Source organism: Strigops habroptila, chromosome 6, assembly GCF_004027225.2.
Source record: "Strigops habroptila isolate Jane chromosome 6, bStrHab1.2.pri, whole genome shotgun sequence".
Lineage (NCBI taxonomy): Eukaryota > Metazoa > Chordata > Aves > Psittaciformes > Psittacidae > Strigops > Strigops habroptila.
Window position 1 is genome coordinate 8045762 of NC_044282.2, and position 25226 is coordinate 8070987.

The 25226-nt window shown below is 41.0% G+C and overlaps 1 protein-coding gene across 6 annotated transcripts in view; it reads right to left on the reverse strand.

The window, feature by feature from the left end:
- The window catches only part of TPD52L1 (TPD52 like 1), a 52293-nt gene extending 27953 nt beyond the window's left edge, over window positions 1-24340 (reverse strand). For 2 of the 6 annotated variants that reach the window (XM_030489949.1, XM_030489948.1), the window contains exons 1-3: window positions 23720-23863; window positions 6459-6574; window positions 930-1078 (exon numbers count right to left, since the gene is read on the reverse strand). In XM_030489949.1, the coding sequence (XP_030345809.1) occupies window positions 930-1078; window positions 6459-6574; window positions 23720-23756 (302 nt within the window). In that variant the 5' untranslated portion in view covers window positions 23757-23863. Of the gene's footprint in view, window positions 1-929; window positions 1079-6458; window positions 6575-22788; window positions 23054-23719; window positions 23864-24320 lie in introns of those variants that run through there. The other 4 variants (XM_030489953.1, XM_030489950.1, XM_030489952.1 and 1 more) reach the window with 4 other exon arrangements.
- Between the last annotated feature and the right edge of the window lie 886 nt (window positions 24341-25226).

The window sequence follows — 25226 nt, forward strand, 5'->3', positions numbered from 1 at the left end:
GTTCTTGGCAGCAAGCTGCAGCCTAAATAACCTCCCTCCTCTTCTTCCTCATCCAAGAACTGGTGCACTGTTATAAGGCACCCTTCTTGAAGGCAGCAACTGACCTGGACTAGACTTTCACAGTATAATTAGTCTGGTTAAAAAAAAAAAAATTAAAAATTTTAAAATTCAAGCTAAAACCACTTCAACAACAGCAGTGGAGTAACAGTTCTTCATATTTATGCATTATCTTTCACCCTGGGAACCCAAAGCTGCGTTTCATTGAACTCTTGTGAACTAGTTCCACATTCTGCACCGTGCTAAACCAAGGCTGTGAGAGGCTTCCGGGACTTGCCTAAGAACACACTGCTGAAAAATAACATAAAACTCAAATACACAGGACTTATGACAACCTCAAAGATGGTACAGTTACTCCAACATATTTTTTTGTTTCTTTTGGACAACCAAAAGCAGGAATTACACAGAGTCAAACATCAACTGATCCTGCCAGTATTCGTTATAACTCAGATTATGGTACTATTTTTTTTTTAATAGTTACTGATGTTTTTTTATTATTTACTTTTTACATTGCCTCTCTTGGAAGTTGAAAAAATACAACACATCGAGATTTAAAAATTTTCTCTCTCCCCTGTCAAGACTCTATAATAATGTGTCATGGGACAGGAAGACAACCTTCTCAGGACCACAACAGTTTTAGTCCCTGGGATTTCACAAGAGTGAGGTGCAACACAGTAGCAAAGCGTGTTGCTGCTGTGGAAGGCTTTTTTTCAGGTCTCCTTGCTCTGAGAAGCTTGACATGTTTGTCTCTGCGCTCTACTCATCCAGACAGGCACTTCAATTGCTAAATTTCATACCAGAGCTCATCAAGACAACCCCCCCAACATGGTATACAACATATAAGGATGAATTTGTGTAAGGTCTGTACTCACGCAGAAGTTGTCTGCATGTCATGCCAGCTTTTGCTAAAGTTCTGTTTCAGTTCATTCATCAGACTTACGCCAAGCTTTTGTTTAATTTCAACCAGGTGCTTTTCTTTGGCTGCTAGCACTTGCCGCAAAGTTGAAATTTCATCCTCTAGCTGAGAGAAACAAAGAGGGAGGAGAAAGGAGAAAGGTGTTAGCCTGTTCCCAAGGACTGATAAATGCATACCATGTTAAGAGATCAAATGAATCTCACATAAACTTGCATTTTTAGTAGGTGACTAGAGACACAGAGAGATTAAAGTGCTTGTGGAGATCACAAAGACATGTCCAGAACAGGGCTGACAATACATTAAATTACCGTCTCAAACTGTGCCACCTATGTGCACCATCATACACATGCATCTGGTAAGAGACAGAATTCTCCAGTAAGGAAGTGACTATTGAGCAACTTGACCAAGATTTGCCTTAGGGCATTAGTAGTCTCCAACATCATTTTTTCATTCGCTAGTAAAATGGGAATAGGCAGAACAAGAGAAGACTGGATAATTCAGCCAAATATCTCTCTTTGAATGCACAGGCTTTTAACTTCATACTTGTAGCTTTTCAGTCTTCCACTCATGTCACATGCATTTTATCTACATATTTTAGGTCCTACATATTTCAAAATAGTAACATAAAAATATACAGCAGATGGATTATTAACATGAGTGGACAGGAACTGCCCAAAGCATAGAAGCATTCAGAACACAGCAGATTAGTCTTTTCAGAGCTCCCAGTCATTAACCAAACCATGCAACTTCAAGTTGCAAAGATGCCATTCAGCCCAAACAGAGGCATATAACTCTCTTGGCAGCAGACATTACTTGAAACATTTAAATCAAGCCAGTATTTCAGCAAGACAAGGACCAGAACACTTGACTGAGAAGAAGGACTATGGAATCAGCCTGCTACTGGCTCAGGATTCTCCCCCTTGGGCAGCACTCCAGTGAGCATGGGTGTCCATTCTTCATCCCAGAGCCTCCCAAGCCGGTTATACAAGCAGCACTCAAAGGTACTGAAGCTAACAAGGGCAAGTGACAGCAGAGCAGCTGCCTTTCACTTCAGGTTTAGAAATTCCCTTACCAATTGTGTTCCTTCCTCCATATGTTAGTAGAATAACATATGGCAATGTATCTGATTACCGTATGTTAAGCTCCCTGGAACCACAGTCTCCCTGTGACTTAACTCCATAGGCTGCAGGGAATGAGACAAGCATCAGCTGAATCAGTTGCTGACCTCCAGGGCTATATTTAGGTTGTCAATACTAGCATCATTTTTACTTTACACACTCAGGCCTTCTGCTTCTCTATAAAACTGGCTGCAAGCTCATTGTTCTTGGAAAGGTCTCACACTTGAATTCCCCAGCTATCGCTTCCTCTTTTGTCACTACCTGCTATCTAAATTATTCAAGCAGCTCAGGAATTAAGCAGCAAGACTACGAACACAAAGCAAAATCCTGACTTCGATGAAGCACAAGGTATCAGCTTCACCAACGCCTGTGATGCCAACACTTCGCCAGTAAAATACATAACAGTCCAAAAGTGCTTTATTCCTTCCCATGTCCTTTATGCTCCATTATATTCCTAACCTGCAAAGGAGATGCTGTCAAGAGGCAATGTGAATTTCTCTTCTGAGAGGATAGCTGCTTAAATGTTTACAGTAAGAAGAAATCACACGTCAGCATTCCTCAGGCAGCAGTTCAGAGCTCCCTTTGGTTGTTTCCCAGCCAGAGCAAACCCCTTAGTGCACAAGTCTGCCTGAGTAACACTGCTAAGGAACTTAACTTAAACCAATACCTGCATCGTTACATGTACATAAACATTAATGCTTTCCATATGAGCTAGCACTAGGCTGATCATTAGGTACCTGGATACGTAAACAGTTGAGGGCTTCTATTAAAATTACTTTCCATCTGTTCCATTGAATAGACACCTAAGGCTGTAAAGCCCTAAGCAAGCATTAACCGTGTGCCCAATGGCATTAGGTATGAACAATTTTGACTGTATTAAGAACAATATATTATCCTTCTTCAGAGATCGGTTTTGAAGTGCCACAATCCTCCTCAAGTCCCATCATTTTAAAACAGTGGTAGATACAAAGCCTCCCTCAAGTGCTCAGACATCAGTAATTGAAGACTGTGAGGTAGGTAGAAAGTATTAGGGCTTGTAGTAGGATCTTGAAAAGCATTTAAGCAGGTTACATACCTAACTCCCATGGAAGTCAGGCATCACCTGCCCAGGCATTTCTGAAAAGTCCACGCTTACAAATGCAGAATCCCTTATGAAACCAGGGCTTAAGTCAACGGAAATACAAGTTTCTACTCCTCATGTTTCCTTCTTTCTAAGTGCAACAGAGTCGTAAGAATATAGATGCACCAAATAGGGACAAAGTTCCCTTCTCCCTTTTTGTGGGCTTAAAGACACAAAGAAAGTTACAGCAATCATGAAGTCAATCCATAGGACCCTTACATTTTGATTAGCCATTATATTTAGTAAATGAGTGATTGTTATTGAACTGTTATCGTTTTCAAAATTGCCGAGTATTATAACATGTACACTAAAATGCATGAAATATTTGTAAGGAAATGTGAGCACCTTGCTATTTAAAAGAAAGTAGTTGTAAAAGCCTTTTAAAAGAAAGTAGTATTAACTGTGAACAGAATAACATAGCACAAAAAATAACAGGCACTTCACCTCTGCACCAAATCATATAGCTCAAATTTCACACCTCCAGGCTGAGTACCTGTTGATTTATAAGCTTTTCCTTGGGTGAACAGCACCCAGAGACCTCAGGGACACTCATAAATAAAATTAGCTATAAGCTTGCAGAAAAAGCTACTCACAACTTTCCTCAAACTGGGAATAAATATGCAGTAGCACACACAGCTGAATTTAGAACATGTGTATCAGCTAGCAAGCTTGTACATCAAACCAGATAGCTGCTTTTGTGAAGGTATGGGAGGGGGAAGACAGCAAGGAGTAGATGACTACTTTGATGAGAATAATGGAAGGACAACTGACAGCAGTGAGTGAGATAGCTCAAAACCTCAGCCCCCATCATGACTCAAGAGTCATTGTACCATGCTCCTCACACTAAGGAAGAGGAGGTTGGGGAAGGGGGAATCTGTTCTGCTAACAAGCTTCTGGCCTTACGTAAAATTTTTGGTCTAGAATTTCTCACTATTATTCCAAAGTGACCTCTGTTAATTCAAATGACTGATAGAAGTTACTGTAAGAGTTACATATTTTACTTGCATTGTAGAAATTCCAAGGCTTGATTAGAGTCAGAGCCCTGCTGTGTTAGCCAGACTACAAATATAAGAACAGAGCCAGCCCATACCCTGAAAAGCTTTCAGTACGAACAGAATACCAGCAGGGGAAGAGGAGGAAGAGAAAGAAGACAGAGAATATAAACAGCAGACACACAACAGAGATGAAACATGTATTTTCTGTTTAAATACATGCACAACAGGTGCTCATGACAGCTCCCCATTATACCAGCTATTAAATGATTGCAGCATTAAGGAAGATTTGAACCTTTCAGAACAGTAAGAAAGGTGCTTGTTCCTACAGGCTCAACCAGGTATTACCGAACACATAAGGACGTGGAAGAAAACAAAACTACTACCAGTGGCACAGAGGGGGCTTGAAAGTAAAGTCTCATAGCTTTTCAAAAGGAAACATTAGCCAATTCCCACAGATTTCTTTCTGAAGGAATCAAGGCCTGACATGTTTGTTACAGTCTTTTCTAAGAATCATACGCCTCATTTCGGTTTAGACTTTGTTCACTGTAAATCAAAGTTTTCCAAACCATTCTTACAATAATTATGAGTTTTATTTTGGTTTTAAGCATAAGCTGTATGCCAGAAAACTGCTGAGAGCAATTCAGAAAATAACTTCTAGGTCAGCCAAAATCATAATATTTGAAAGACAATCTCTCACTTGTGTGTTGGTACATGAATTAAAGCATTTCTACCATGAGCCACTGAGAGTTCTCTGCTCCCACAGGAATCGTCAAGCAGATCAGTTGCCCAGAAACTGCTGAGATTAATTCTCTTGAGAGAGGCATACCATTCTCAGATGGCTGCAGGAAGATTTTTCCCCTTCCTTGTTTCCATCTGACTCTTAAGCTCCTTTCACCAGAAAAGAAAATCACAGAATGGCTGAGATTGGAAGCGTCCTGTGGAGGTCATCTGGTTCAAGCCCTCTGCCCAAGCAGGGACACCTAGAGCCAGTTGCTCAGGACTGTGCCCAAATGGCTTTTGAGTATCTCCAAGGATAGCAATTCCACAGCCTCCCTGGGTAACCTGTGCCAGTGCTCAGCCACACTCACAGTGTTTCCGGATGTTCAGAAGGAACCTCCGGTGTTTCAGTGTGACCACCGTCTCTGCTCTGACGAAGACCCATTGGTGAACATCCCAACTCCTACCTCATTGCTATGTGATGAGCTGAAGATGCAAAGTTCCAGCTACCCTCTTATTACTCACAGATGTGACAGAATCAGCAAAGAAGTAAAAATTAACTAGCAACTTAGAAACACAAGGCTTGATAAAACATTAAAGCAAAAACCCAAACTTTTGGTTTCTGTTTAAGTGGAAAATCCTAAATCACCTCTGAAGGTAAATGACTTGAGAGTCATTAAGAATGTGACTTCTCAGACTATTTAATATTACAACTTAATATTGATTTAATTTCTGTTGCATTCATTTTTTCAATTAAGACAAAATCAACTCCCCCTTCATACAGCTGTAATTTCTGTTATTTGTCTCATATGTAAAATAAATACTCACTTTTTCCCATTCTCTCATTATCCATTTTGAAATTTCACTTCTGTTTCTGCAGTATTCAGCAGCAGCAACTAAAACTGAATCCACCCTCCCACTGTAGACCAAATCTAGACAATCTCTTTAATCTTTGTAATAAAAAGACCACATGGTTCACACCTTTTTCCTCCCATCTCCTTGTTATTAAGAATTATTTTTAAACCCCTTTATGGTGTCATGACATCAAGTTCTTTAATTAAGCAAACAACAAATGCAAACCAAAAATATAACCCTCTCCAAACATGACAGTGCCAAAGGAAACAAAAATGTGATGTTCTCATCATTATCAGTCTCTTCTGTAACCATCTCCAGCTCTTTCTCTGAGCACCACACAAATAATCTTTTCCATCAGGTGTCACAACCACGGCAGCAACAGTATCACAGATCTAGTAAGCAGAACACCTTTCATTCTTTATAAAGGAGTGTTTATAAATAAAAGACACGTCTTGAATAAAATGGTAACGTATATTTAACTTTCTCTCTACAATCATCAAGTAAAGATATTTAATCTTCAAAAAATATCTAAGGAGATTAATTGCTTCACATTATTGTAGCCTAAAATAATTTTACTAAAAAGGTAGAGAATACCTTTATGATACCTTCATCCTACAATTAATACCATTCATTTTAATGATGTAAAACCAGTAACACTCATAGCAATTCAAATTCATTACCTTGGCTAGCTCAATCTTTAACTCTTCTTTTTCTTCTTCAGAAATCATAGTGGTGAAATCAACATCAGCGACCACATCTTCATCTGCTTCATGCAAAGACTGGGTTTCCAACAGGCCTTGAAGTAAAGAGTTAAAAGGTCAAGACAATCATTATCAATTATTTCAGCTATGATATTGACTTCCCCTAAAATCTAAGATTGATAGTATATCCACCCAGCAGGAAAAAAACAAAGGAAAACAAAACAATCTTTTCCTGCCAGAGGTCATTTGGATTCTGTTCCTCTTTGTTTCTGAAAAGCTACTGGAAGCATCAGATGGTAATGTCTGCACAGAGGCAATGTAGTATGTGAAAGCACCACACATTCCCAGAAAGCAACCAACTTGGACCTCAGTAGTCCCTGACGAGGCATTTCCTTGCTTCTAACAATACAGAATTAAAAAAAAACCAAAAAACCAAAAAACAAAACACCCAACAAAAAAAAAACCAACCAACACAAAACCAAAACCGTCTTTTTCCTTCAAAATAGGAAAGCTGGCTAAGGTGGATCACTGATGTGAATAATGGCAATAGTACACTGAGCAATACAGGAAATAGATTACTGAGCAAAGTTTGCTTTCAAAGTACCTCTGATTGCAGCAATTTGAGAACATTACAGATGTACACAGTTTGCAGAAGCAAATGCCATACCTACTGTCTGAATTTTCTGAATGTTAGAGATAAGCATACCTTGATTGCCTAATCTAAACCTGTGAAGGGTTAACATTTACACTGGATCTCCAGTTACTTTCTTCTTCTGCATGTCTAAGACCAGGATCAGTATGTATGATAACCAAGATAAGCACATACATAAATGTTTGTGAGACCTGGGCCTGCCTGGTATAATATACACAGAGCAAAAAAAATATATCCTATTCCCAATCATTCAGTAAAGAGAAGAATGATTGCTGTGGTTTCAGCCATTAATAGCCTCTCATTCTTCATTGTCTGCAAAGAAAACAATGCGAAACAGAAACGTTCTCACTTCTTGGGGACTTGTTTTAAAGTTCTCAATCTGTTTCTGTTGTGGAAGAAAATTCTCCTCCAGACTGCATCTGGGACAGCGCATTTCCCTGTATTTCAGTTCTTTAGCAGGGTAATTGGCCATCTCAGCTGACTCCTGACATGTGTATACTGCTTAATACATAAGAGAACGATTCCTTTCCTAGGTCCACAGAGGCCTCTATACTCTATTACATGGCTTAGAATTTAACTTTGTCAAGTTCTGGCAGTAGGGAATAGAGGTTACAAGCAGCAAATCTGAAGTATTCAGCAACTTGAAATTGAGTATGCTGTATTTTCATATAGAAAGCAAAACTCCCTCCAGCTCTCTGTCATTTCTTCTACCTAGAGTCCCCCAGTGTACCTGGATTTCCTCCTATTTAACAGAACAGAGCTGATTTGACTCATACCATCAACTTCACTGCAGAGCACAATGTGGTGAACTCAACCTTGTTAATTGCAGCCTCCCCTGAGTGGGAAGATTAAGAGCAGCAACACAGGTGCTGAACCCCTGCCTGGCACGGTGTGCAATAATAGAGCACCACCCTCAAGCACAAATCCTTTTAAAACATGAAAGCATACAGAAGTAGTTGATACCTTAGCTATTACCCAAAATGCAGCTTGCCAGGAAAACCTGGATTGTTGAAGTCACAACAAAAGAAAAGCACATTTGTTCCGTACAAATACTCGCAAATCACCTTTATTAACACCCCTCCGTCTCTAAACACAATTGTTCGACATGTCTTTGAGGATTAATAGTGTTGCTGTGGGAATCAGGCTAAACTTAGTCCCCATGGTCCTGAAAGCAGTCTCTTTTTTCATGGATGGAGGAACAGCTATTGGAAACACCAGGAAGAACTTCAGGGGCAACAGCGATAAGACTGGAAACCCTTAAGGAAATTCTTGGGGTAAATGTGAGATGATGTAATCTTGGAGCAACCAACACCTGAGCTAACAAGAAGGCAGATCTATGCTCAAAGGACAGCATTTAGTTTGGGATTGGCTAGGTAAAGAAGCCAGAACTGCTGGATAATGGTTTGAGATGGAAACCAGCATAAGCCAAAATACCAGAGACGACTAACACTTAACTAGACCCACTGTCAAGTTCAAACTTCAAGATTGAACTGAAATCACAATTCATGCCAAAATAGCACATGCATGTCAATCTTTGGCAAGACCCTGTGCAATCTCATCCAGTGCCAGTCCCTTTCCCAATTCTTATCTCTTGCTTCTTGTCTAAGTCCTCTAAAATCTAACCTGATTCTTCAGTCTCCATTTTCTTGCTCGAGCTACCAGAATCTTCCCTAATGGTCACCGTCCCCCTGCAAAGACTTCGCTTCAGCCACCTCACAGTTCTAGTCTGAACGTCTCTCCACCATATTGTGGTTGTGGTCTTCTGCCAGTCTCAGTTCTGAAAGTTCCTCACACAAGCACTATCATGAGCAACCTACTCTCTTGCTCTTCCCTTGCTGTTCTCCCCAGTCTCCATCTTTTCTTCATGATCCTTTTTGTTTTTCCAGCCACATCTGGTAGCTCTCACTCCCGGACTTCACCCTCTGCTGCCATTCCACTCTTCTGAAGATAGCTTCACTGCTATCCTCTCACCATTTATGATTGACCACTTCAGTTCTGAGCCAGGTCTATCCACATAGGTAGCATGCTTCATTTCTCGTACTAGGCCATCTGAACTTCTCAGTCTCTTTTCCCCACTTGAGCAAGAGAAACTCATTTTTTAATCTGTCCTGAAAAGGTCTCTTCACCAGTGTCTGGGGCTACCCCCACAGACCACTTCTCTAACCTATCTTCAGGTTAGGAAAGGGAGGAAAAAAACCCTGAACACATTAGGAAGAAAACAGGCTTCCTCTGGCAGAAGAGATCTCAACTTTTTCCAGCTGCTGAGAATGCAAACATGAAACTCTGTCCCTGTGATTTACGTCCTAGGGAATTTAGCATCCACAATTTCAAGCAATTGCACAGCAAGGTATGCAGGCAAGGTTCCCAAGACTTTGTTGATCTTAGTCTTTATTTTTTTCTTCTTAAATTTATGTTCCTGTCCCTATTTCCCCTCTAAATAACCACTGAGTTCAGTATTAGATTTCAAACACAGTTGGAAGTCTCTTAAAACAAGTTTAATGAAAACACTCAGTGGTAGAGAAGATTTAAAGTCATTCCACAGACATAGAGAATGTTGATGAGCTCATCCTTGGATGAGATGCTAGAGAAACCAAATAGGGAGGGAGGGTCATTCATGGGTCATTCATAAAATCTGTTTTTCAACAAGAGAAAGAGGAAAAAAAAGGTCTAAGTTTGTACTTCCAGGTACCACAGCCTCCATTCCACCGAAGCACACCTTCTGTGAGGTTCCTACAGCACCTTACCCAGGAGGAGCTCAGCACAGCCTCAGGAGAACAATAGTATTAACTTGATTCAAGGAAGTCAGGCAACCACACGACACAAAACCATAGAAAATCATGCTAGCAACATTTACCTACTCTAAGACAACTTGTTAATTCTGCAGTCTCCAAGGAGAACGGGAACCTGCAGCAAAATTCATACCAACATGTTTAAGAATTGTAATGATTCTAGAAGCAAAACAGCCCCTATTGCCAGTATTGCTGACTCTAAAGTATTTTCCCTCCTTCTACCCTGTGCAAGAAGCACAGCCTCCTCTTAACCCCCACTGTAAGGTCCTTTCAACCAGGCAGCCCAGAAAACAGATCTTTCCGACACTGGTTTTAAGTGTACCAGGTACGAAGCATAATAGAATACAAAAGCTCAGTGGGATTGGTGGTATGTCTTGAATTAACCACATAAGTAACTTTAAGAATCAGCAAACAAGGTAGGATCCTATTTAGTGTGTTTAATCTAGCTACACATTCTGTTAAACTAACAATTCATGAAGATGCACACAAGGATGAGTTGATTCAGCCAAATGGTTAGAGCTGAGTCCTAGAATGTAAGTATTTTTCTACTCTAGACAGAGTGCCATTTTTAGGCATCTAAAAGTTTTAGGCATCTAAGAATTTTAAGATAACACTGCATTTTTATACTTCACCATGTACATTCAATTCCAACAATCATATACTTCACCCAGGAAAAAAAGAAATCTGCACTTTAGCAATGCAGACATTCATCTGTGCACATATACAGACATTCAATTTATACATACAGTTCCTGCAGCTGAACACGTAATATAGCTCTTGTCATTAGCTTCTCACTTTTTTCTCTGGGGATAGAAGGAACTTAACTAGTTTCCAATTCACTTGGAATTAAATCTATCTACATAGTATATATCTATGGAGATAACTACTACAATAGGTATCTCCACATAGTCACAAGGTATCTACAGTTCTATAAATAATCTGTAACTTCTCACAGGAACTAAAATACAGAATGGCATTTTGATCAGATGGCCAAGGCAAATCTTTCCTGCAGCACTGGAATATGGTAGCTTTTACACCTCGATTTCCGTTTATGTCCAGGCAATACCCATCTTTTTCTTTAAATTTACACTCTCTTAAATAATAATATTGAAATGACCATTAGCTGCTTATTAAAATAGGCTTGTTGAGAAGCTGCAAATGAGGCCAGGTAACATTTCAAGGTTCTGTTTTCCCAATAGCTTACTGAAAGTCTGGGGAAGCTGTAAAATTAAATAATTTTTTCTCCTAGATTACAGGATTAGGGAAGATATTTATTACTTCCTAACTCTCAGTTAAGGCTCCTTTTGACAAAACACAGGAGCATAATATTTCAAAGTGAAACATTTCCCAATGGCTAAATTAGTTTTCCATACGAAGCCACAAGTATATGACTGGTCAGAATCATTACTGCCAAATTACCAACTGTTTTATGTGCAGGGAACTAAAACAGTTCTACCTGCACGCTCATAAAAGTAAAGTTTGGGTCAGGGGTAGTGTCAAGGAGAGGGAGAACAGCTTTTCGATGTTCAAGAGCTCTAGGACGTAGTCTACCATCCCATAATAAGTGGCCATAGTTGTCCTGGAGCAGCTCATTACAGGCCTTCCTAAGGCTTTCCATTCCATCTCTTAACCCCTGAAAAAAACAAGCATTAATAAATCTATCCGCAGCCATGAGATAGATTGGCAGGTTTCCAAACAAAGGAACACTTATTTGAAGCTCCTGGGTAAACATCCAGTCAGTGTGCTAATTATTTTATCTGTTTTAGTAAAATCAACAGAAATTAATCACACGTCGAGGATCTCTATATGTTATTTTTCCCCCAGAAGCCATTGACACAGATGCCAATCTATGTCTGTGAAGAGAGACAATCTGCACACGAATAACGGGCAGAAAACAGACTCCATGGCTTGACCACTGCACCAAGAAGCCATACTCATCCTAAAAGCAGAAGTGCAGTGGACGAAAGTGACAAAAGCAGTCATGGTAAAAAAATAAATAAATAAAATCTATAATTTACTAAAAGTAGGTACCAAGCTTCAGTCTGAGAACTGATGTTCCAAACAAAATAATTATCTGAAATGTCCACAAATGCAAGACAATCTTATGCATTTTATCCAATAGCTAGCTCTCTTCATATAAAATAATAATCCTGCCTGCCTGGGGAAGACAAGGGCGACATTGCTTTCGAAGGTGTAGCTATGGAAATACAAAGCAATTGTTGGGAAATGTAACTGTTTAAAGACAGCAGATGCTTCTTTCTATTATGTCAATACTGAAAGTAATGACAGTATTGTACCGTTTACCGTGCTTTCTAGTGATCATTATGCACAACTTTCCGTGAGGTCAAGGGTAAGAAAACGATGCCACAAGTGGAAAGGTTATCATCTCCTTTTCCTTTTTTAGGCAGAACACAAAGAGAAAAAAGATGAAGTCACGATAGAATAATAAGGAATGAGAAAGTGGATGACACTGAGTCACAAAAGAGACTTGTTCTCTACAAATAAGGTACTCTAGAAACTGCAACAGACTGCATAAAACAAATGAAGGAATAAATCATATATAATCAGGCCAGAGAAAAAGCAGTGTAGGGGAAGATAAGAGCTATGACATGGAAATGCTGGCAGTCAGAGGTGGAAGTTGTCAGTCACATTTCTTAAACCCACCTTTCATACTAAAAATACAAGAAGGTACATTTTTCTAAGCTCAGAATAGACAGGCACCTTGGGTCCCATTCTCAGCTGGTAGAAGTGACTGAGATCCCATCAATTCTGTAATTAAGTTCACACATCTGCTTCACAATCAAAATCACAGAAATTTAATGGCAGGATTTAATAACCTTTCCCTCCTAAGAAAGGATCAGTTTATTGTACTTTTCTAAAGCCAGGTGCAAAAGTATATCACTAGATAGCAATCTAACGGCAGTATAATTAAACTGACAAGGCTCCGCAATTAACTTCCAACAAAGTATCTGTGCTGCAAGAAGTGATAAAATTATATTTTTAATTAAAAAAGAAATTCTTCAAGTAGCTATAATTTGTATTCTTTAGATAATAAAGCACATAACTAACAAGATCTTTGTAAGTCTAACTTAAAAAACGAGTGAAATTGCTGCAGCCAGCAGGTTGCTCGCTTTCCCCCATCTCCATCCAGCCATCTTAATATGTAAGGCAGACGCGTCACTTTTGATCCTGTAAACTTACTAGGAAAAATACACAGGAAATTATTATAACTGGGTACACGACAAATTCTTTATTCTAGCTACTTTGTACCCCTGCACTGTTGCCTTCCTAATGGGGATGTCATCCGACAGTACAGACTTCCTCCAGGTTTCCCTAAAACTTGACCTACTCTTGGATGCATCTACCTGTAACACAATTGCATTCTTATTTAAAACCAATAAAAATAAAGCTCATTTATATTAATATTATTTGAAAACAATAGAGAAAGACCACGTATTCCCTTGCACAGGCACTTTGTTTAAGATGTAACACAATTTTAGCTGTTAAAACAAATATTACAAATCTATTGAAAAGCAGCTCTAATTTGTGCCACCTCACTTCTTGCAAGGGCACTGCCTTACAGGTAGGTAGTCATTGCTGTGGTGGGTTGTTCTGAGAAACCTGGAATATGGAGTTAGCATGACACAAATTCCCTGGACAAAATACTTCTCAATCAGAACACCACCATCTAAGCAGGCATGTTCAGCTCAAAGTTTCATTTGTTTTTCCTTGGGTTTTTTTTGCCTGCATCCTGAACTGTGAAATGAGGTATGTATTATCCTGCTCTTAACGTTACGCTCCATGTTAAGGCCTTTAGAGTTTTTGGCATCATTAATTTCGTGGCTTTGCCCACTCAGTGTTTTGTAGCATGCCATTACCAAGAAACGTGTTTGCTTGGTGAGGCTGTGGGTGGAGACATCTGGGGTGTAGGGCCCTGGATATCTGTTCCCATAGAAACAGGTTTCTTGGCCTTTCCTTCTGTTAGGGTTTGAAGACAGGAGGCATGCCTCTGCAGTTGGCCCAAGTTACACAAATGGCCATGCTGCAGGAGGGGAGGCTACTTAGCAGAACAGGAAACAGAGACTGGCATTTCCAGCCACACTGTACAGTCTCAGTCCTTGAGGTCCCTATCTTACCTTAAAATAGCAGCCAGAACGGCAGCTGACACAGAGGCAAGTGGGTTTTGCCTCCTGGAAAATCAGTAGGGAATATAAGCCCTGAACCGAAGAGGGTCAGCATCTCCAACAGCTGCTCTGGACACATTGATGGCAGGCCAAGTGATAACAGAAGGAAGAGGTTTAGCTAAGCACATGGCATGGGGTCCTACACCCTTGAGGCTTCATTAGATCACATGCAGTGGCAGGAATATCACTTAACCCTCTAATCCATACAGATCACCCAGTCTATTACCATGCCTATTGTATCATCTGTACCTTAAAAAGGTCTAGAAAGAGAGCACAAAACAGTTCTTGTCTTCTCTTTGCTCTTCTACTACCTTACGTAACAAGATTTTAATAAGGATGACAATGAACTTTCCCAAAATAAACACCTGCATCTCTGCTAATAACTTCCATTCACATCTCCATCACTATTCAACTTAATTGTTCAAAAATTTTATTCTCTTACCCTTTCCCTGCCCTTGATTCCCACGTGCAGCATGTAACTATGACTAGAATACCACTGCTCCTCTTTCAGGATGTGTTCATGCTCCATATTTCTGTGCACATCTGGACACATGTGTAGATCTAACTCTGGATCTAGGTCTAAATCTAGTTCCCGTCTTTGACTCTCTCTTGAATGGGTACAAACTATTATCGTTACATACTCTTCTTTACTCCTTGTGCTTAATGCAGACTACATCTATACTGCTCATTATCTATGCTTTTCTATTTTTGAAGAAATTTAAAACCATAAGGGAGACATATTTTTCCCTCTACCTGTAGTATTTGACCTCCAGTTTCCTGACAATATCTGTTAAACTCTACAAAGACCTTATTCAAATCTTCAAAATCTTCAAAACTTGTGATTCAGTTTATTTGAATGACATTATTCAGCAGCCTTTTTTGCTTTTTTTAAATCAGGCTATACAAGTAATTGTTCCTTCTTTACAATTATCTTTTCTTAGATATCAAAGCTTCTGCACCACCTGACCCACAACACAACTGAAGGATTTACTCTTGCAAGACCACCTGGCTTCCTTGGTTCTTCAGTATTCTCATATGCACAAAGCAGTGTACAGCACCGGTTAGATAGCTTAATTACATGACAAACATCATTCTCTCTGATTATGACTTTGATTCCTTCCTCCCACAGTAATAAGTTAATAGCTGCCATCTGCCTATTAAACTACTTTGAGCAGAAGATAATCTTCTGTTCCTGGCATAATTGCCCCTCTAACTCTGTAATGTACATACATTTTACTTGTCTATAAGGAAAATCTGGTTGTGTATAAATACAACTCTCTCTGATCACTTTTTAATGAAAATTTAGCATGCACCAATCCAGCAGAGAAAGAACATAATGCATTTGAGGCCTTCAGAAAATATTCTAACTAAACACATTTGCTCCACATCATTCTTTAAAAATATATTAGGATTTTCCAGAGTGACCTGTGGTCTACTGAGTGGAGTTAAGAACATTTTAATTACAGTGTGAAAAACAGAAAGAGGAATTAGATAAGCACCTAAAATGCCCTAGCCAACATCAGCATGACAAGTTATTACTAAATCCACCCCAAGCATGAAGAACACAATTATTCCAAGGAAACTGCGCAAAGGTATTTTAAAACTTTAAGATGGTTATGAGCAACCTTTTGTAACCACAAACCTGCACCACCTTAGTTCCACCCCAGTGGCAAGGGAATTTCCTGGTGAGGAAACTGGTGAAAAAAGAACACTTGAACAAACAGGTGAATACAGAAAAACTTAACCCATTCCTGAAGAAGCAATCATGGAGAGCATCAGCTCCCTTCAGCCACCATTTATAAATATTTACAGAATATAAATCATTCAGCCTTTTAAATCTGTACCATACATAGATTTCAATCATGTTTTGCATAATTTACTTAATATTTATAAATTAGTAACTTTAGTTATTAGGCAATTATTAAATACAACTTTGAAGCGTGGCACAGATACTAAAGAGAGACAGCTTGTATTTGGATGGCTGAAGAAGAAGGGGTTTTCACAAGTTAAAGCAAAAACCAGTCAGAAATCAGGCTGCACAAAGGGAAAGAAAAAATACCAGAAAGAATAGTTGTTCAGAAGAGTTTGGGCAGGATCTGGTTAGGATCAGGCCCTAACAACTTCATTAAGCAGCAAACAAAAGTAGCCATTTCAGCTGGAAAGCACATGAAAATAAACTGCACTGCCTGCTACAAAAACATTTTGTACACTTTTTACCGGGAAAACCAACACCATATCTACGGGCACTTTATGCTTGCATGAATATAAAAAATGCTTTCAGAGTGTAATTTTGTATCTCTCTCTGCCAAAAGCACCACTAGAACCTTTGTTCCTGTGATACACTAAATGCAAAACTTGAGTTTGCATTTTGAGAAATCTGTTGCTCTTACAAGTACTTTAAATTCTATTATCTTAGAAAAACATCAAAAGTCTAACTTGCCTTTAGAACAGCAAAGCTTAAAAGTGACTGCTTTCCTTTACACATTTTAAGTACTTTCATTACTTTAAAACACTTTACTGACTAGGTTCTTGGTGGACCGCAAGGATAATTGCATGCTAAAACAGATTAGTGGTGACAGCCGGACAACTTCATGAAAACCAAATCCCAGAAGACTAACAAAAAAAACCCAGAAACAAACATTTTTTCCTGATAGCCCTTCTTGTTTCAAAAGGAACAGAAAAGGAAAAATGGAAGACTCAGTCTAAGACCTCTATCATCATGCTAAGATGGTACTCGAGGCAGTATCATTTTACGTATGTCATGCTCTTGCATTTGTTTTACACTTTCAGGTAAGAACATTTGCAGAAAGATCCTCACTGTTGACTTTCTACTTCTTTTAGCAAAGTGCAAGAGAGAGGGAATGAGAGACAGCACAAGAGAAAGAAAAGGAAATTTACTGCAAAAGTGTGGTACAAGCACTTGCTAAATGACTGAATCTTTTGCAGTTACCCACCTGCAACACTTAACCATGCCATGGATGCGGAAGTGTTATGACGATGATGATAGACTAATAGTTTGCTATAATAATATGATCTGATCTCAAAGGTGGCTAACCAGTATTACCTCTGTCCTACAGAATCAAACAAATCAACTAATACGGCCAGGGTTTGGGAGAAGTGTGACATCTGGTATTAGAATCCAGATTAGAATCCCTCTCACCATTTCTCATACTCAATGGGTTTAGAGAACACAGTAGACAAAATGCTCAGCTTAAAGAGCAGCGATAGGACTACAGCAGACTAAATTTCTAAAATTTGGCATTGTAACTGTGCATTTCTATGAGATAGATACAAGACAGACCAGATAAAACTAGCATGCCCAGATGTCATATTTATATAGTATCCCAAGAGGTATTTTCTGATTAGTAAGAAAGATCTAATTTTACCCTTGAAACACTTTCTGAAACAAAGGTTGACTACAGTCTTTCTAAACCCAAATTAGAGGACTATGCTAGAACAAGCTAGAAAACAATATCTAAATTTCTAAGTATGGCCACATAGAACAATCTTTTGCCATCAATCCTTGACCTTCAAGCAGCACACAGTCTAAGCAAAGCACCTCAAAAGTTCCATGCATTTCTATACCGCACTGTACAATTCAGGAAGGCACGACAGAACAGCATCAGCGGACTCATCTTTCCACTAATGCACTTAAGAACACTGACAGAGAGCAGACTGAGATTGTACTTGTGTTGCCTCACAGCAGAACTCATACCAGCAGTCCTGTGAAAATAAGTCCTTGCTCTATTTTTACCTATTTTAGGAATTAAAAAACTTGGTTTAGGGTTTGATGTGCTTGTTTTTGCATGGTCTGCATTTTAGATCTTTATGGTTGTAAAACTGGCAAAGTTACAATGCCTCACAAGACTGGCCCTAGATTCTAGAGGAGGTATCTCTCTTATAGCTCTTCCAAATCCCACTTTCTTCTATTCTCAGTTCTCATGTGTAGCATGAAATCACTCAAATTTTCTCAGCCTCAGCAAACTGAATTTCATCCTGTAACAAGTGTCATAAAGCTGAAAGCACAAGTTCAAAAGGGTAAAACAGAAGCACTGCATTTGATTTCAGACATTTATTTGCTTAAAATCTGATATACCCAGTAACTCATTCCATGCATATATTTTCCCTCATTTTAGTATAAAAAGGATGAAAGAGCAATTATCTTGAGCACTGCGCACTCTTGTTAAATATTAAAGAATCCTATTATAAATTACAACCCTACCATTTTCACTTGACCTCATCTTCACTCGATCTTATTAACAGAGCAGCTGAGACCTCCACCATGCAGTCAAATATGCAGGTTATCACTGCGTGGTTCAATTACCTCAATATCCTCCTGACCCTTTGTGAAGTCCTCTCTCCTGCTTCCCATAGCAGAGCAGAGGTGAGCACAGTAAGGAGACTGCATAACCCCCAGTTAACTACAGTGAATCCTGAAGCCTCAGAAGCATGTATGGCCAGACACCCTCCTTGCAAAGATAGCTGGGAAATATAAATGAGACTACTCACAATGGAAGGAACTAGCAGCTACTGCTGCGTGAAAAAAATAAGGTTCTCCTTGCCTCATCCTTCCCTTTTTCTCACATGTATCAACACTGACCAACCTGTGTGCTGATGGACTTACCCAACCAGAGAGGGATTTTCTTCTCACAGAACAATTACATTAATTCAGCCCCAAGCTACCAGTTTTATTCTGCCCTTAGGGGAAAGGTGAACACAGAACAAAACAGTCAGCATTCCTTGCTAAAGCCACCAACCTCAAACATGAAGCTAGGAAAGATGCTTTCCAGCAAGACTGTGCTTTGGTGCGATTGCCACAGCACTGCTGCTGCAGTGAAGTTAACAGTTCCGTGTGTTCTTTATTCCCAACTTCCCACTGTGAAACAGACTCTCTATCCAGATTCATATCCATGTTAGTAACCACATGAGTATCTAGTGAGGAGAAAGAGGGAGAGAGAATGCTGGCCAAGCTGCCAATGCCCCGTTTTGGCAAGTCTTGTACATTACAGGAACGCAAGACCTCCTCACTACTGCCTCCCATCAGGGGAGACCTCAGACCATCTGACTCTGAGATGAGAGGTGCCACTGGGCTAATGGTGTAACTTCTAACAATTTTCTTCTGATCGTAAGCTCCAGCCAAATGGCACATGGTCAGGTGCTGCCTCTCTGCTCCATAACTTCATATGCCAGATGGAACTGGCCTGAGAGTGACAGATGGCACGTGTCAGCTGCACGCAGCAGAGGAAAGCAGTGCAGTGCTGTACGACGCAGGCCTTGAGGAGCTGCCATCGTCTAACATCTGAACTAACTACACCTCTCGCCACAATACTTTACAGGTGTACGCATAGCCACAGCAAGCTATTACAGCTACAATGCATCACTAACAGAAGATGCAGAATAAATGTCAGGAGAAGCTGTAAGAAGAATGGCTAGGACAGGGAGATGCCCCAAAACCCCCTTCAGACACTACAAGTGCAAGAGGCTGGTCGAGATACCTGGGTAGGTAAAAGTGCAAAGAGCAGAACGTCGCACACCAAAGCTTTGCCAGAGTAAGAATCACAAGAGGGCACAACAGAGAAAGGAGAAGGTACAATTATAACTGCATACAAAAAAACCCAAACAAACAAAAAAAGAATTATTGCAAAAAGAGAGAGATGTATTAAAAACAAAGCTTCAGTGCTAAAAGTCACATTGATTCTCAGATGAAGATATCCACAGTACTGTATGGTTATTTCTTTAGCAAACAATTTTAACATTAATTACTATTACTCTCTGTTTGGTAGACTATCTCATCTGCTTAGTGTGAATGCTGCAAGACATATTCAATATACTTCAGTGTAATAGTAATACCATTTCAGCCCATGAACTGTCTCTACTGCTTTAAGATAAAAACCAGATAATTTCACTTCCACAATCTTTGGGGTACAGACAGGTGCTCGGATGCTATGTTGTGCCTTGAACAACACAGAAACTCTTGATGTTAGCTGTGACCTCTACCTTGATACAGTCACATCTGATAATACTTCTTGTTGTCCACAGATTGGGATCAAGATTTATAAGGTTGATTCATGCTGCTACGTAAAAATACTGACAATTATTTTCCTGCTCTGGAGAAATCTACATTTTGTACTTGCATGTGTGTATTTCTTAGACATGAAATTGATCTACTCAGGCACAGCCTCCCTTCGGGACAAAGTAAAATGGCACAAACAACACAATTATGTAGAAAAGCCCTTTTGAAGAAAATCTTTAATGTGTTAAATATGAGAAATTCAACAAAGTTTTAGAATTTATAGCTTTTGCCTTTTCAGTTCAAATGAAATCCCCCAGCAGAGCACACTGGAACAAACCATTCAGGATTCATTTCTCCATGGGCATCTAAAGGGTCCTTAGAAGCAATTCATAAACTCATTAAAATGCATACATGTTTGTCCTGCTGCTTAAGCAGATACTTGAAGTGGGGTTTTTTTTCCCCAAGCCAATTGTTACTGTTCTTTTAGCAACCTGCTATAAATACGCTCTGCAAATTACATAGTGGGGTTGAAGAATTCAGATTTCTGGCCAGGTACTTAATTGTTTATTCAACTGTATTAGACACATATAGGTTAAATGCTTTTTGCCAGCAAGGCTCCATAAGTGCAGTAGCATGCACTGAATTAAAGGTAGAAGGAAAGAGGGACCTTTTGGAACAAAGGTTCGCTGGCATGCAAATACTGACCACAAAAATCTTAGCTTGTATTGCTAGTGTATCAAAGAAAGATTGTTTTAGGTAACGGGAGACTGTTCTGAGAAACTGTAGAAATAAAACACACAGGTGAGGAATGGAAGAAAAAAGTGACTCAGCTGATTATAACCTTGAAAAGCCCTATATCTGTCTTTCTGTCAACTAAGTTTAAGATTACAAAAACGAAACACAAATTGCTCCTGAGCTCCTTCATTGCATGCAGAAAAATGAAGGGCTAAGAATTCCTAATTAGATAAAATTAAGCAATACAAAATGCTTTTATATTCTCTCACTAGCCAATAGATATTCATCCAGAAAAAGAATTTTATAAAGACCTGTGGCACTAATAGAGTTGCTGATCAAAACGTACATTAGCAAAACACATTTATTGTTTTGAATTTTTAACACCTATTAAGAATATATTTACTCATCTTACCAGTCAGAGAAGGTAGAAAGTTCACATGCACATATACCACTATCTGGCTAATTAGAATCAGATACTGCTTTCCATTAGTTCTACAAAAAAAGAAGTTATCGAATCCTTCACATATGAAGCTCCTGTATACAGAACAGGAGCTCCCATTGGAAAATTAGTTTAAATAAGTCTTATGCTATAATCTTAAAAGTGACTTTTAAAACTGGAAACTGAGCCAAAGACCTATTTATTTTGCCAATCAGCTTCAGCTATGTATCCATTAGGATAGCACAGGAAAGGCTTTTTTCTTCACAAGCATCATGAACTCATTTCCCCCTCTATTCCTTTATGTACAACTATAATTACAATCAACATTTGCCTCTTTTATGTGTATTTAAGACAGTTTTAAACTATTCTGGAAAGCTATTTTGTCACTTAATTTCAATAAGCATATGTCTCCCCTTACTTCATCTCCCTGTTTTACAGATGACATAAAATTGTTTCTAAACATTCTGCTTTCACAGAAATACTTGTACTACCTGCTTCATACTGTTGATTTATGACATGTGTGACCAAGTTATAAGGTTCTTCAGAAAAGGGCATGTAGGGATGGGACAAGGGGGAATGGCTTTAAATTGAAAAAGGATAGATTTAGGTTAGATATTAGGAAGAAATTCTTCACTGTGAGGGTGCTGAGGCACTGGCACAGGGTGCCCAGAGAAGCTGTGGCTGTCCCATCCCTGGCAGTGTTCAAGGACAGGTTGGACACAGGGGCTTGGAGCAACCTGATCTGGTGGAAGCTGCCCCTGACCATGGCAGGGAGGGTGGAACTGGATGATCTTTGGGGTCCCTTCCAACCCAAACGGTTCTATGATTCTAAAATACAAGCAAGACCTTAAAGGTGAGCAACATCTCTGTATGCTAAATACCTTTGGTTGACCCAAACATCATCTAAACCTTCCACGAAAAGTTTCTTCTGTTCTTTGGAGGCCAATTAACTTTACCCAGAGAGAGAGGTGAATAACTAACTTAATCATAACCGTTGCAAAAGAAAACGTTCACTTTAAACTAACGACAGCAGTGTTCGGCAGAAATGCAGACATGCTTTAGCAGACCCCGCTTTAGGCTGGGCCCGGCGGAGGGCTCCGCGGCCCCGCTGCTGGAGGCACCTGTGGCCCGGCTCAGCCTCCTCCCAGGGCCGGGGCTGCGGTGCGGCCGGTCCTGCCCCGCTCCCCCAGAGCCAGCGCCGGGGTCTGCCCGACCATCCCGAGGCGGCCCGGCAGGGTCCCGCCGGGCAGGGAGCGGCTCACGGCGCTATTCCTGACCACCTGCACACCCCACTCCCGCCGAGGTGAACTTAATGCGAAGTTGCATCCCAACTATTTGACCGTCACACGCTGAAAGCAGCAGCACGAGAGGAGGACACCGCCACCTCAACCATGTAGAGTGATAAGGAAAGCCAAAGGGAGCCCGGGGCGGGATGGAGCGCACGGCGAGCCCGGGGCCGCGGCCGCCAGCGGGGCACCGGGGAGCCCTCACGGGTACCTCAGGCTGGGCTCCTCTCTCCGGCGTCCTGGCCGGGCGATGCCCGGGTCGCGACTCGCTCTCAAGCTCTCCCCGCCGCGCGGGCTCAGCCTCTCCCGAGGTGAGGGAGCGGCAGCCCCGGAGGGGTCAGTCCCGCCGAGACTCACCCTGTGCCTGCGGCTCCATGGCGCTGGGGGCTCTGCCGTCCGCCAGACCCGCGGCTCTGTAGCGCTGACAGCGGCGCCGGGCTGCCCGGCCGCTCCGCTCCGCACCGCGCCAAGGGGGGCGGGCCGGGCGGGGCCGGGCCGGGCCGAGCGGGCGGCGCCACCTGCCGGCCAGGCGCGGGCAGCGCTCACCTGCGCCCGCTTCGGTCCCGTCGCCTCAGCGGCAGGGCCGGCCCTGCTGGGGGGCACTGGGAGCGGGCGGAGGGACCCCCGCCGCAGGGATCCCTGCGGGGGGTGGCCGCGAAGAAGGGCTCTTGGAGGGCAGAGACTCGGCCGACCTGCGCCGCCGTCACCCCCGGAGTGACGGGCCTTCCCCTGCGGCATGCCGGGGAGGGTTGAGAGCGATCCCTGCAGCGCCTGCAAGCCCCGCTGGGCAAGGTCGCATCTACTGCGGCTGCAAGTAAAGAGGAACATGCCCGCCGAGGAGGTGTGGGAAAGGGGAGCTGCTCGTCAGCGCCCTTCCCCTGCCTGCTGCCTAACTGCACGGACTCTTGCTTCTCTTAGTATGAAATCTAATCTTAAATATTGGACTCTGAGGCCGCTGTACAGACAAAGCTTCCATCTTAAGGGTCAAAAGCAGCAAAGGTAGGGCAGTTTACCTCCCCACAGAAACCTGTGGTGTCCCAAGCACAAACCTGGTGTTGGTGGCCCTCGCACAACCTGGGCCCCCTGCCTGGGCCGGAGCCTCTGCTCTGAAGCTGGCCGGGGCCAGCACCCAGGTTCCTCACCTGCACGGGTGTTCTCCACAGCACCCAGGTTCCTCATCTGTACAGATGTTCTCCACCATCTCCCCTGCACTGCACCTCAAGCCATGGCTGTCCCCTATGAAGGAAGGCACTTGTGTCTTCTTCCCAGGGCAAGCAAGGAGCCCCAGGGCACTGGCAGCATCAGGCTCCCCATCTGAGGGAACAAGCGCCCCTGGTCTAACAGCAGCACAGTGAAGTTGTCTGGTGTGTGAAGTGAATGAGTATGCGGCTTCCTTGAGTAACTGTGGGTTTCAAGAACTACCTCCTATGGTAGAAGCATGGGAATGCATTCAAATTAACAGTAACAGAGCCTGTTCTGTCCTGTGTATTTAGCAGTTTAGGTAAAAATGAACTTTTTTCCAGTACATAGGTGGGTATGCTACTATTCTCTGGAAGTTAGGGTGATGATACCTAGTTCACAATGCAGATTTACTCTAGGTTTTGCTCACGCCAACATAACTTCCACACTTCATTACCAGTCCATGTTAACTTCACTTGTGGAAGGGTCCAGAATACTTGTGTTAGCGATGCTGCATTCATGATGGGTGATTACCCTCATGTATTTGTCAGTCAGACACCATACCTAATTTGTGTATATACCTTCCAGGACACACTGAGGACGCATAGCTTCTCAAGGCCTGTAGTATTAAAAATAACAAGAGAGAGTAAAGGCAGATGAAAAAAGTATTGCACATTTGTCTGTGAAGTTATACGAACAGGTAGTATTTTAGTTGAAGAAAAAAAAAAAAGGTCCAAAAGAAAATGACTATGCAGTTTGGTTAAAACAAAAAGAGCATTCATAGGTAGCAAATAAGTCCTTTTCCTTAAAATATTGCAGAACGTAGCAAAGTGTCAAATGTACTTATTTCTCAACTTTGCTTTTCTAACAGATCAGAAAATTGAGGCCAAGGCAGCTTTAATTTGTATACATCTAATGATGTTCTGCTTCAATATGCACATGCTGGTGGGTTTGAATTTCAATTACTGTAAAACATGCATTATCATTATTTTTTCTAGGCAAGCCTCTCTTCATTGTGATTTGACATCTCCTTGGGCTGGAATCTGCCACTAACAAAAGCAGAACAGAGGCTGTCAGAAGAATGAAATCCTGTACTCATATCATTTCAAATAAATAGACATCCCTTCGTGACAAGGTTTGAGCTCAGAAATGCTATCAGCTTCTACACAAAAAGCCCCCAAACCAAGTCCAGCAACAAATGCATGAAATAGCTGAGAAATTTCTCTCAATATATGAAACTCAGTATAATTAGGACATGTACTTTTCTGCAAATATAGACAGAGGTTTTTAAAGCAGTCTAAGTTTCTGTGAAGCATAGTGAAAACTGAGTACCCAATTTACTTACAGGGCTATAACAATATTAACAACAACGTTTATGTAGAAACACAATTAAAAATCTTAGAGGCATATGATGTTCAAATCACTGAAGAATAGAAAATTCTATCAATTTTCTAGATACTGTATTTGATT